General features: G+C 47.0%; 1 protein-coding gene across 11 annotated transcripts in view; it reads left to right on the forward strand.

The window, feature by feature from the left end:
* The window catches only part of ATF7IP2 (activating transcription factor 7 interacting protein 2), a 50,853-nt gene extending 44,656 nt beyond the window's left edge, over positions 1-6,197 (forward strand). For all 11 annotated transcript variants that reach the window (XM_074346769.1, XM_074346767.1, XM_074346771.1 and 8 more), the window contains one exon: positions 480-6,197. In XM_074346769.1, coding sequence (XP_074202870.1) covers positions 480-893 — 414 coding nt within the window. In that variant the 3' untranslated portion in view covers positions 894-6,197. The remainder of the gene's footprint in view (positions 1-479) is intronic.
* Positions 6,198-13,210: the final 7,013 nt, after the last annotated feature.

The following is a 13,210-nucleotide window of genomic DNA, read 5'->3' on the forward strand; positions in this document are numbered from 1 at the left end:
TAAATACGTTATTGTGAGTCTACTTACTTACTCGATTAAAATACTTTAATAAATTTTCCAGAACTACAGAAGTTAAAACAAATACATTTTTAATCCAACAAATTCAGAAAGATTTTTAAGAGTAATAGTCATTGCTGATGACAGTGGACAGAAATGGGTACTCTCGCACCCTCACACTTCTCATGTAAATTAGCACAATGTTTGGGAACACAGTTTGAAATTGAGATGGAATGTTTCTCCAGAATGTCTGGGACCTAACCCATTCTGGATTAGTGATATTCCAGAGTGTAGAGATCTTACCTTCAGGAGACGCTTATGCTTAAAAAAGACTACATCCAGCCTGGAAGCATCCTTTTGTTCTTAGAATTTTGATAAATGGATTGAGGAATGGGAAATGTATATTGTAGAACTGCGGTTGACCACTTGAAAACAGAACCCACCAATTCAGCTTGCTAAATTGTTTTATAAATGTGTTTTAGGTTCTTGACTCCTTTGAACACCTGCCACCTCTCCCAGAATCACCACCGCTGTTACCTGAACTGGTAGACAAAATCCGAGACACACTTCCTCCCCAGAAGCCCGAGCTCAAAGTAAAACGGGTCCTGAGACCCAGGGGCATTGCCTTGACTTGGAACATTGCCAAAATCAATCCCAAGTGTGCCCCCGTGGATAGCTACCACCTCTTCCTGTGCCATGAGAACCCTAATAATAAGCTGATTTGGAAGAAAATTGGAGAAATTAAAGCTTTACCACTCCCAATGGCCTGTACTTTATCTCAGTTTTTATCTTCCAACAAATATTATTTTACTGTCCGATCAAAAGACATTTTTGGGCGATATGGACCCTTTTGTGATATAAAATCTATTCCTGGATTTTCTGAAAATCTTACCTAAGGGAAGAGTATTCAATAGTTATATATTGTACTACATTTTGTTTTGTTTTGTTTCATATTTGAGTTGTTTGTTTACAATGTTTCTTTAAAACTATTGATGTCTTAAAGGGACAGTTCAGATTGTGAACCCTTTGTACAGGGACAGTCCTCTTCCCTATGTTGTAAGTGGCCTCTAGTTTCATGATTTGCATTCAGGAAGTCCTTCCAGTGGATCTGTTCTAAGACATACACTATCATGGACCTGTGTCACTAAGCTGTGTTAGGTACACTACGTTTGGTGACTGACTGTGTATGGAGTTGCTGCTTATGTCAGAAGCGCTAGATGCAGGTAGCCACCATTTCCTCTGTTGACAATCAGCTTTTAGTGACTTGCTTGTGGTCAGTGTAGGTACAGGAATATTCAGCTCTTTACTGAAGCCAGATCATCCGCGGGGTGCATATCCACCAAGAAGTTATGAAAATAGATGTCTTCCCATTCTGTTCAAATTCTGAGGGCTATTAATCTGTGCCCCCTCCCCATCCCCCCCCCTCTTGCTTTGGGCCATGTCAGTCATTTGGGGAAATAAGTAGTCTAGAGGTTTCCCTGAATTGGTTTGTCTACTTACATATGTAATAAAATTAGTTAAAAATTGTGTGCTGGGTACACAAAAAATACAGAAATAAAAAATCTAGCCTACTATTTCAGTTGGAAAGTGGAGTTGTCTGCCTTAGATTTAAGGCTTTACTTTGCTGACACCGTGGTGCGACCCTTTGCTCATTTCCTGGCTGCCTCACTACTTGGAGAAGGAGCATAATGCTCAGGGGCTCCCGCAGACGCGTCCTGCTTACCTCCGTCTGAGGGAGCGCTGACGTGAGCTGTGGCTCGACAAGGAGCCCAGGAAACTCACTCGACGGAAGTCAGTCAGGACCCAGTGGGACAACTGTGGATGAGCAGCTCTAGGACACTGAGAAAAAAGAAAACCATTAGTGTGAGCTTCTGTTCATAAGAGGCACTCTTTCCTGGTACACAGTGAAAGGTCGGGCCTCAGAGACCGTGAGGTTGAACAGCAAATGGTTTTCCTTGGCATTTTGTGAATGCCTTCACATCTTCAGTCATAAATAAAGCTGTTATTTTTCAGTCTCCTGTGTCCTTACCTTTTAAAACATGATGACTGAAACAGCCAGATTCTGAACTGAATTTGCCGAAATGAGCTGCCCTCTGTGAGGTCCCATTTCAGGCTCAGAGCAGTGGAGGGCGTCAGTTTGGGGACAGCTGCACGCTTGGGTTGGCATAGATGAGATGCTCACTCATTAAGCAAAGCCCGGAGACTTGACACTGTAAGTAAGACTTGGGTGTGAACTACCGGAGTCAAATTGCATCCCAACCAGCAGATCTTCTGGAGTGTCGATGGGTGCACTGGTCTTAAGCAAAAGTACTTTTCATGGTAATAGGAGGAGGAGGAATGCTGATAGCATCTTAGAGCTGGTGGCTCCAGAAAGCATTAATGTTCCTTGCCTTTTGGAGGGACAGGGCAAGATCCTCAGCTGTTACCCATCAGGGACACCAGAAGAGAGCAGTCTGGGGACAAGACCCAGGACGTGGCACAGTCACACAGTACCGAGCAAAACCCTGCACCTCCACCCAGGAAACATTTCACATGCTTTTGGTGGGAAAACTTTATACCTCCTTTAAGCAACAGAACCAAACTCTGATGAGCTAAAATTGACTATATTGAGAAAAGGCAATGGGGCAGTTCATGGAATCACCAGGGAGCTGAGCGACTCGGGCTTGGAAAACAGAAAGGAAAAAAAAGACCCTTTGCAACAAATTCTCATGAGGTCTCAAACCTGAGACAGTTGATGCAATGTACAGTCTACCACATGATGATATGTTTAGATGTTTTCTGCCCGTTTTAAAGACGTGCAGACAGGCCCAGGGAGCTTAGGCGGCTTGCCCAAGTCACGGAGATCCGCTTGTTGAAACACAGCGCCCTGGTCCCGGGCTCCACCAGCGGTGCTGCCTCGTGGGGACGACGGGCGAACAAGAAAACCTTCCCACCAGCCTTGCTGCCTTGTGGATCCAGAATCGAAATCCCAGACACATCTGATTGGCTTATCCTAGAGCATGTGTCAAAGCTGCAAGGTGAACAAGAAAGCAAGCCTCTGGCACTTTTGGTCAACGGGAGGTGTAGCCAGCTTCTCTTGACACTCAGCGTGGGTCTGTTAGCTCTGGATCATGTCCATGTCCCTACGCTGGAACTACCTGTCCCCAGGATGTCCTCCCCTGGCTGGTTCAAGTTTAACATTGGTCACGAGACATGGCATGAGATTCGGAGCAGAAGTGAAACAGCAGTTCTCTGCTTTACATTCTGAAGATGGATACGGTGCATCACCGTGGCTACTTCCATCCTCTGCTGGAGCCTGTCCAAGCACAGGGCGCATCCGTGATTCCTGTGGCTTCGAGGCCAGAGGCAGTGACACACAGACACGCTTCCAGTTTGTACCTCCTCTTGTCCACGTCCGTCCTTTCTGACAGCACCCAGCTGACTGCTGGCGACTTCAGACTCGACACTAGAACCAGAGGGAGCAGTCTGCATAGGCTTCTCAGCTGGCTCCCCCACACTGGGATGAGTCTAGGTCTGCAGCTTCAGTGGTCCCCTCACCAAGACCGTGGGGGCCCCCAACCCAGGAGGCGAGCAAGGCCTGACCCTGGGAGCTGAGCAGGACAGTAGCTTGTCCAACTGCCCTGGAAACTGCACGTCTCGTACGTTGTCCTCATGGCACAAGGAATTCACAGACAGGCCCTTGGGTCTGAAAGCCAGTTCCAGCGCTTACTGTGGTGTGGGCATCTCTCTGAGCCTCCTTTTTCTCAATGTGTAAAACAAAGACAGTGCTGACTCGTGTCTCCCTTTCTCTTTCTTTCCTTATTTAACTGGTTCTGCTGCCTGAGATCAAGAACCCTGATAGATTCAGGGTCATTGCAAGGAGTTAACACGATAATATAGAATACCTAGGACAAAACAAGGCCTTATTCGTAAATAGTAGAAAATGGAAATACCTTTTTTCCCAGGTAACTGCTCATTTACTGGGGTAAGAGGGTCAGCAGGAGACGGCATGTCAAAGGAGGCCATGGAGATAGAAGGAAATCCTTTTAAAACTCAACGTAATGTGAACACAGTCCCAGTGTGAAGACAGAGGCAGAGACGGGAGGAATGTAGCCACAAGCCAAGGAACGCCCGGAGCCTCCAGAAGCTGGAAGAGGTGAGAAGGATTCTCCCCTGGAGACTTTGGAGGGAGCACAGCCCTGCTAACATCCTGATTTCAGGCCTCTAGCCTCTGAAACTGTGAGAAAACAGATTCCTGTTTTAAGCCACGAAGTTTGCGGTAATTTGTTACAGCAGCCCTAGGAAAGCTAACACAATCACTCTTCACTGGGGACCACGATATGTTTAAAACGATGACTCCTGGCCCTACCCAGTGTGCCGGGGAGGTGGGGCATCCGGGTGCCCCCAGACACGCACACTGGCTGGGAGGTGGTGGTACGCCCCCAACAAGGAAGAGGCAAAGCCCTTGTCGGTCATTTCACAGTGTCTTCCTTCAGCGAGATGTGCCCAGCATCATGGCATCAGATGAAGGCTTTATCTTTAACTGGCAGATGGCAGCTGTTGAACAATAATCCATATCGAGGCTTCAGAGAACAAAGAGCCTTATTAGAGGTCTTAAGAATTGCAATTCAGGAGAGATTCAGGTGATACCGAATGAGTGTTCAGGGAGGAGGTGGGGCAGGGGTTTATAAAGGCAAAAGCCACAAGGTTGTTAAAGCTGTCTGGCGAGAATTATGATTGACACAAAAGGGAGATATTTGCCCTTAAAGGATAGGCTGTAACGAGTTATTTAGGGTAAGGGTCCAATAAATATCTTGAGTTCCTGGAACATTGTGCAGATGTTCTGGATGCCCGTGTTAACACAGTAAGTGGTCAAAAAGTCAGATTCCATCCAGGCTGAGTCCTGCTAAGTCCCACTTCCTCAAAGGCCCCCCAGCTCCATTTCAGAGAGCTCTTTTAGCAATACTCTCTCCATTCTGATTTTCCTTTGACACAGCTGAAGTGGCAAAAGCCCCGAGATACACTCACATTACCTATTACCACAAATCCAGAGGATGGAGTTAAATAATTGAACTTTAAAAAACAAGAGAGTCCTATAATGCAGACAAATCTAATTCAGTTCCTACCTTTCAGCCTCATGAGATTTTCTGCGGGGAAGGATTGCAGCTTCTCGATTTTTTTTATCCATGTTGAGAGAGATCGGAATTTACCACCACAAAATATGCCACTTTGGCAATAAGGATTATGTTGAGCTGAAGTCATTCGAGAAAACCAGAGACACGGAAGGAGCTCTCTCCCCTTCCCTTTTCTGCCTGAAATCAGGGCATAAATTTCCCTTTGTAAAGGTCTGCTCCAGTACCAGGATGAGGTGGGATGAACCTGCATAACAGACCCTACTAAACCACCCATATTTACTGTATATTTCCTAGTCACCTACCCACACGTTACCACCCCTGGGAGCCCAAAATCCCTTTCCTTTGTTACTTCTCCATAATTTATCTCCCTTCATTTAAAGACCTCCAGTCCAACCGCTTCTTTGGGTTTTGTTGCCGAAAGATCGCCCCCCCCCCCCCCCCCCCCGCCCCGGTCCCTGACGAGCCAAATAACCCAGAGACAAGGTCTTGGAGCTTAGAAGAAAAGGCAATTTTATTTCTTCGGCGGGCAAAGGAGACTCACAGCAGGCTGGTGCCTTCAACACTGTGACCCCCTCCTTGGGGATGGGGTGGGGTGGTTATACAGCCACAGCTCAAACAATAAAGCATCGATAACCATCAACAGAATCATTTTCCCATCAGAAGACAGGACGATGTCATGATGCCTCCAGGTGACCAATTCTGTAGAGGCCAGCGGTTAGATCTCTTTATCTGGTAAGCACTTAAGGTGTGGTCTTCTTGGTAATTCAGGCTATTTTGTAAGGTTACAGTCCTGCGACCTTCTCCTTGGAGATCGACTCAGAGACCAAGCATGATTATAGCTATTGATTACTGGAATAAAGTAGAAGCAGTGAGATCAACAGCTTTAGTTTTAACAGTGGGCCTGGAACTGTGAGTAGCGACCGGTCAGTCAGGTCAGTTGACCGTTTTAAGGGCGAGCATAAGAAGCAGCAATCTGTTAGCCTAAGTGCGGCCATTTTATTTATCTTCCTTCAGTTTCACTTATTTTCTCTGAAACCTTTGTGCCTATAAAAAATATTAAAATTTGTATTCCTTTTCTCCTGTTAATGTCTCTTGTCAGTTTAATTCGCAAGCTCCGTTCATGGACCCTAAAAGGGAAGTGGAAGTTTTCTTCCTCTACAAAGTGAACTGTGGGTGGTGGAACTATGCTGGGGCAAAGACCGCCACTCGCTGGGCTCTGAGCACCCACACGCATGGGCAGCGTCTAAGACGACAGTGGCCACAGGCATGACAATGGGTGGTAGGTCTTAACAGATAAGCTGTTTAGATGGTGGAAAAGGACAAAACTCAGCTAAAACTCAAACCATCAGCGGTCAACAAGCAACAGCTCTTACACACAGACAATGAAATAATGATCTATACACCAAGATGTTTTTCTCAAATTTCTTTGAAAGGAACAATTTCTTATCATTTTAAAGTTATGGCTGGGGGTTTGTGAGATTGAAACCGAGTAGGACCCCATGGGGCGTTTCTGGTGGCAGACCCTCCAGGTCCCCTGTTTCTTGTTTGTAGGAAAAAACGCTTTGGTCTTCTAGGCCTTCCCCAGGTTCCAAAGAGCAGACTCAAGCAGTTACTAATTAGAGAAATGAGGGAACCAGAAACAAAGGAAAAGCAGTCAAGCAAGAAAGGTAATGACAGCTTAAACAACAGGTCAGCCGTGAACCAGCCGCAGGACCCCAGTTCCTCCTCCAGGGACAGACAGAACAGCCTGGTACACACCCTTGAGTTGTTTTACAGAAACCAGGGCCCCACTGCATAGAAACTGCTGACCACAAGCAAGCAGACCCCAGACTGGTTGGAGTCAGAAGGTTGACTGATTCCCTGAACACCTTCCCTAATCTCACCACCAACCAATCAGAAGAATGTCAATGAGCTGATCGTGCACCCTGCAACCCTAACCCCTCATGTTGCCTTTAAAAGTCCTTCCCTAGAATGAAACGATGCCATTTGCAGCAGCCTGGACGGACCTGGAGATGATCATACTAAGTGAAGTATGTCAGGCAGAGAAAGACAAATACCATATGATATCACTTATATGTGGAATCTTTTGATAAATTTGTGGGCAGGGGTTATTCCTCTGAGCAAAACAGAGGCCGGGCTTGGATAAGCTGGATTGTAGCCCAAGACACAGGAGACATTCTTAGCAGCAGTGTTAAAAGGTTTATGACTTGGCAAAGGCTTGGTCAAGACATGCAGCTCAGGCAACCCAAAACTCGATCTTAACTCATTGGTTAAATTTTCACAATGAAATATTCATGTGTTCATTCATCAAAGAATCTACCAGATGCCAGACACCGTGCCAGGCACTAACATGGAGAATAGAACCGAACACTGTCCCTGCCCTCTTGGAGCTAGTCGGGGACACAGGAGCTCAACAAATAAAAAGTGTACACATGAGATTTTCGGAGAGCGATTCATATGGTCCGTGGGGAAATAAGGGAAATCTGGTGAGGCGAGATGGGGGTAGAGGGAGGTTATGAGAGACAGGCTAGTCAAGGAGGGCTCCTTGGAAGAGGAGGCACTTAAGCTGAGGCCTGACGGATGATAAAGAGAAAGGCCTGAGTGTCTGGGGGAAGAAGGGCTTGTACCAGACCGAGGAGCTTAATGCACATCAGGAAAGTCCCCTGAAGGAAGAGGATTTGGCTGAAAGAGGAGATCCCACAGGACAATGAAATGCAGTGCATGACCCTGGCAGACCCTGGATTTAGAAGACATTATTTAGACCTTGGTGGAGTCTGACTGCGGACTGTGTAGATAACAGTGCTGCATCCACGTTAAATCACCTGAAAATGATCGTCGTGTTAGGCTTCAGTGGGAGGATTCTCTTGTTCTTGGGAGATACTGCCCAAGTCCTTGGAGGCAACGTGCCTTGCTGTCTGCAACTAACTCGCACATGGCTCATAAAATATTTACACACAAAGATAAAAGCAAATGGGACAAAAATGTTAATAGTCAGTGAATCTAAGTAGAAAGTATATGACTGTCCATTAGTTTATTCTTGCAACATTTCTGTAGGTGGAAAATTTTCAAAATAAGCAGTTGGGGGATAAAACAATGGATTGTGAACTCTTAGGGTCTGTGGAGGGTCAGGTAAGACCCCTGGAAATCCTGATTTAGCTGAAATCTGCAGAATGGGTAGAACTCACCAGGTTAAGAGCACAGGGAAGCATATTTGCAAGAGGCAGGTGGGTTCAAGACAGTCTGTGGTCTGGGGGCTGTGGCAGGGGCTAGACCATGAACAGCAGAATGCGGAGGACCTCCCAAGCCACTTATCCTTCTGCGTGGCCTTGACTCTCTCCCCTACCTGGAGGTGGAGTCTGTCTCTCCACTTGCCTGGCTCTGGAGAAATCTAGGATTGCTTTGACCAACTGACGATGGAAGCAATGCTGTGCCATCTCTGGGGGCTGGCCAGGCAGCCTCTCAGGACATCAGCCACCACGTAGGAGGTGCTACCACCCTGAGATCACCAGGCTGTGGGAAGCACAGGCCATGAGACCCTGGAGGACAAGATGCCACATGGAGAGAGGGAGCAGTGAAGAGGCAGACCGGTGAGTGAGAAAACCATCCTTGGAGCAGATCCTGGGTTGCAAATGCCCCAACTAAAGCCACGTGGAGCAGACGAACAGCCCAACTGACTCCTGTCTGAATTCTGGACCCACAAAGCTGTGGGCAAAAATGTAAGTTATTTTAAGCCACTAAGTTTGGGGCTTGTTTATGAAGAAGCAGCAGCATCTGGAACACTTCAGAGACTGTTGTCCATGTTAAGAAGTTTAGTAATCTCAGAAGTCACGGAGAGCCACTGAAGCTCTCAACCCAGATGGGTGACAGGACCAGACCGGAGGTGGTGATCACTTAGGTTGCCATGTACAAAATGGGCTGCGGAGGTGGGGGTGGTGATGGGGAGGGGGAACCCAGGTGATGAATTACAAGTCTGTCTCAGTGGTCAGGGCAACACGACAGCAGCCCTGGGGCTGGGTTTGTGGAAGTGATGTCCAGGGGCAGGGGAACTGAAGGATAAATACTTCCCAGGGAAACATCAAAGCAGATACCAGCCCCAGACCGCAGGGTTCAGTTATTCTGCCTCCAGGCCACTAAGGAGGCCAGAATAAATGTGCTCACCCTTCTTCCTCCAGGAAAAAAATAACATAGCAGAAGAAAATGTAGAATGACCACAAAAGCAATCACCGGGATGATTTCTCTGGGAAATATCTGATTTGGGGGTTGGGGGAAGGAAATTTTATCTGACCAGATGAAAACAAATTGTTTTGATTTATGACTGATATTTTAATTGAACAGAGAAATGTACAGAGTCCAGCTCAATAACCAAATGTTGAGGCTTTGGAATGTTCGCGGTTTACTGCTTTGCGTTCAATGCCACAAATTTCATCCCTTCAAGACCTGAACGAACAATCTGGGAAGTGGCCACCAGGTGGCAGTAGTGCCTCTTCTCCACATTTCTGAAATTGAAATTAAACCTTTTTGGCTTTCTTGGGGTTGAAACCCAATCGACGGTCATAACACTACCACACAACGAATTTGAAATATGGTACCAGTGTAGCAAGACTTCAGCTAATACCTAAGTACAATGTGATCCTTTCCTCCCAGACCTCCACATTGATTCTCAGTTGATTTTGAGTTTTGAGGCAAAATTTTAAACTGAAATTGCTTTTCTAAACTTAAAGGTCTGAAGCTCTTCCCTGTCTGTGTTCTCCACTCTGGCGCTTCCGTTCTACCGAGAGACAAAAGCCCTTGCAGGTGAATTCTACCATCCTCGATTCATTGCGTCAAATTGGAATTGATGTAGATTAAAGGCAGTTAGTCTAAGCTGAAAACACAATGCAAGCTGAGACAGACTCAAATCTCAGTGAGACTATGGAAGCAATTTACACTATGTTGTCTACGAAAATAATGTAAAGCTTTTCTGAGGGACTGGATTGAAAGTGGCAAAATGAATAGTATAGAAACTTACCTTATCGTCCCCATCTGGCCCCTCCCCTCTCCCCATAATAAATCAGAACAGGACAAAGCTTTCCAGAACTTTGCAGCAGTGTGCAGACATAGATTAAGAGACCAGAATTTAAGACATAGATTAAGAAACCATAGATTAAGTAGATCAGAATTTAAGCAGCAGGGAGGTTTGTGGGAGGGACCTGGGTAACACAGAATTGTGCTGTAGGCTAGAGAAGGCTCAGAAAAGGGCCCAGAGAAAATTGGAGGGACGGGGGCTGATGGAAAGAATAAGACGAATCTGCTCGAGGGCTGCGTTTTTCACCCTCACGGAGCTTAGGAGGGTCTAGGAGAGAAACACTGAATGGTCTGGCTTGGGTCACATGCCACCAGACACCTTGATCAACCTGCTATCAGATTGCCCACAGGCAGGGAGAGATGATTCCAAAAGGAATTCAGGGTGTTGTTACCAAAGCAAGGGGAACTGCATATTAGACGGCCAAAAAAAAAAAAAAAAAAATCCCTGTCAACATGATTAATAGATATTTTGAAAACCTATAGACCATGAGCAGGGGGTGGATTTCCTTTCTTTTTACAATTTATCATTTTTGGTTGGACTACACTGAAGTCAGGTCACTGCACTTCCAAACCACCTCTGAGGTCCACACTGTTTATCCTGCTCAGTGAGACAAAGACGAGAACCAGCAGAGAAGAAAGGAGGTTTAGGTGGGATGGACCACGGCCACCTAATTTGGGCTGTCTGGCCTAGTTTACAGCTTTAAGCATCCCGTGAAATATTCCCAATTGCGATCCACCAACATCATTCAGTCCAAACCCCTGGAGAGCTCATGCAGCTGGCAGATTCCAGGGCCCCACCCCTTGAGGGTCCCACTCCACAAGTCTGGGACATGCCCAGGAACCTGTATTATCTACATGCTCCCCAGGGAATTCCAAGGTGGCGAGTCCTTGAACCAGACTTCAAGAAATCCCTTTTCTCCTGCCAGCAAATTATAAAGACTTTTCCATGTACAGTGAGACAGAAATTTAGGCTAAATCTGAAATCAGTTGAGCTGCTGGCGGTATCTGGCAAGTCGCACATTTTGCCGCATTTTGCCCATTGGCTGTCTGCCTCCGTTGCCAGAAAACAGGCCAAGCAAGACGGAGCCTGGAACTGGAGGCTGAGTCATCCAACCTTTAATAGCACTCTGGTCATTGCGTCAACTCACCCACAGGCTGGGCAGCAGGAGCCTGCAGGCCACACCTTGCTAACAAGCAAAGCAACTCTCAGAGATCCTGGTCTGCAGTTCCCGCTGGAGGCTCCAGATCCCTGCTTGGAACTCTGGCAACCATGCTTTCCCAGTAATCCCAGTTCCAGCAGCTGCTCCACATCCTGGGTCCACACTTTTCAGCTCTCCCTGGAACTCCTCCTCCCAGAAGGTCCATCTTCCATGTGAGCAAAGTCACCACCTCCTCCAGGAAGCCCCTACCGATTCAGTCCTGCTGTTTTTGGCCTCTGCCCACCCTGGAGACTTCAGCACATCCCTGAACCGTCCATTTGACTTTTTTTTTTTTTTTAAGTTGTGGTTGGTAAAAAACAAAAACAAAAACCATATAATATGAGCTCTACCCTCTTAAAGTTTTAAGTGTACAGAACAGTACTGTTAACTCCACTCTGCTACACAGCCACTCCCTAGAACTTTCTCATCTTGCATGACTGAAACTCTGTACCCATTAAATAGCAATTCTCCATTCTCTTCCCCCAGCCCCTGGCGACCACCGTTCTCCTTTCTATTCCTATGAGTTTGACTTTTTTAAATACCTCATGTAAGTGGTACCAAGGTAGAAACAATCTGAATGTCCATCGATAGATGAATGGATAAAGAAAATATGGTTGTATGCAGGATGGAATATTATTCAGGCATAAAAAAGGAGATCCTGTCCTATGCTACAGCGTGGATGAGCCTGGAGGACGTTATGCTCAGTGAGATAAGCCACCTGCAGGAGGTCAGATTCTGCCCAAGCCTGACTGCCGGTTGACTGCACCTGAGTTATATGGTGGTAGGAGCTGGGCTGTACCTGGAGGACCTGCACGAGCATCACCTGTAGAGTCTCAACAACTTTCACACCCCGGCTGTTCCCCAGACCAATGAAATGGCAACAACCTCTGTGGGATCCAGGCTTCAAAGTCTCCCACGCAGTCCCAGCATGTAGCAAGGCTGAGAACCCAGGATTTGGAGTTGGAAAATCTGATTTCCAGCCTTGAATCTGCCATTCACCTGGTACGTGGCCAGTGATGAAAATAATGAGACTCACAGCCCTCGCTGAGCCCTGCGTGTAGGCTCCCCGGCTGTTGCTGGCATGGCTGTTCCCATTTTACAGGCTGCAGAGGCCCAGAGAAGTCAAGCAGCTTGCCTGAGGTCCCACAGCGGGAAACGCTGGGATGGGATTTGAACACAGGCAGCCAGCTCACTGGGAAGAGTTAGCCCTGGGGCACAGGTCTCATTGGTCCTAGTGAGGTATTTCCAGATGTCACACCTTATTGTGAGAAGGGCTGGGGACCTTTCAGGGTCCTTTTGGTTGGGGGAAGGAGCAAAAGACCATCCGTCCCAGGCTGCCATAGGATGACAGAGGGTGACAAAGAGGAAAAGCAGGCTTCAGAAAAATGCAAAGCCAAGCACAGCTAAGAGGACAGAGGCATGGTGGCCACCTTGTTATCCCCATCCCTCACCACCAGCTCAGGTCAGACCAGGAACATGGATGCTCTTCTGGCTGGACTCTCCTCTCCCGCAGCATTCCTCTCCGGATGAGGCAGCAGCACGTCATGGCAATTTAACTTCCCCTCCTGGCCAAAACAAAAAACAAAAAACAAAAAAATTTGTTTAAGGGAACCCTGTGCCAAAGTCAAGTCACACCTCTCTTTCCTCGCCTGTGTCTAAGTCCCTGGTGAAGTTACATTGTTGTCCTTCTATAAACATGGAGAGACAATTCTTTCCTGGTTCCTTTGGTCTCTGTTTGTTCTAGTCGATGACAAATATTGAGCCAATGGGCAGTTTAAGCTTTGGGACCAGGAACATCCTGTGCGGTTCAGAGACCGGGCAGGGGCCATGGTGGGG

Source organism: Camelus bactrianus, chromosome 18 (genome assembly GCF_048773025.1).
Source record: "Camelus bactrianus isolate YW-2024 breed Bactrian camel chromosome 18, ASM4877302v1, whole genome shotgun sequence".
In the NCBI taxonomy this organism is placed as follows: Eukaryota; Metazoa; Chordata; class Mammalia; order Artiodactyla; family Camelidae; genus Camelus; species Camelus bactrianus.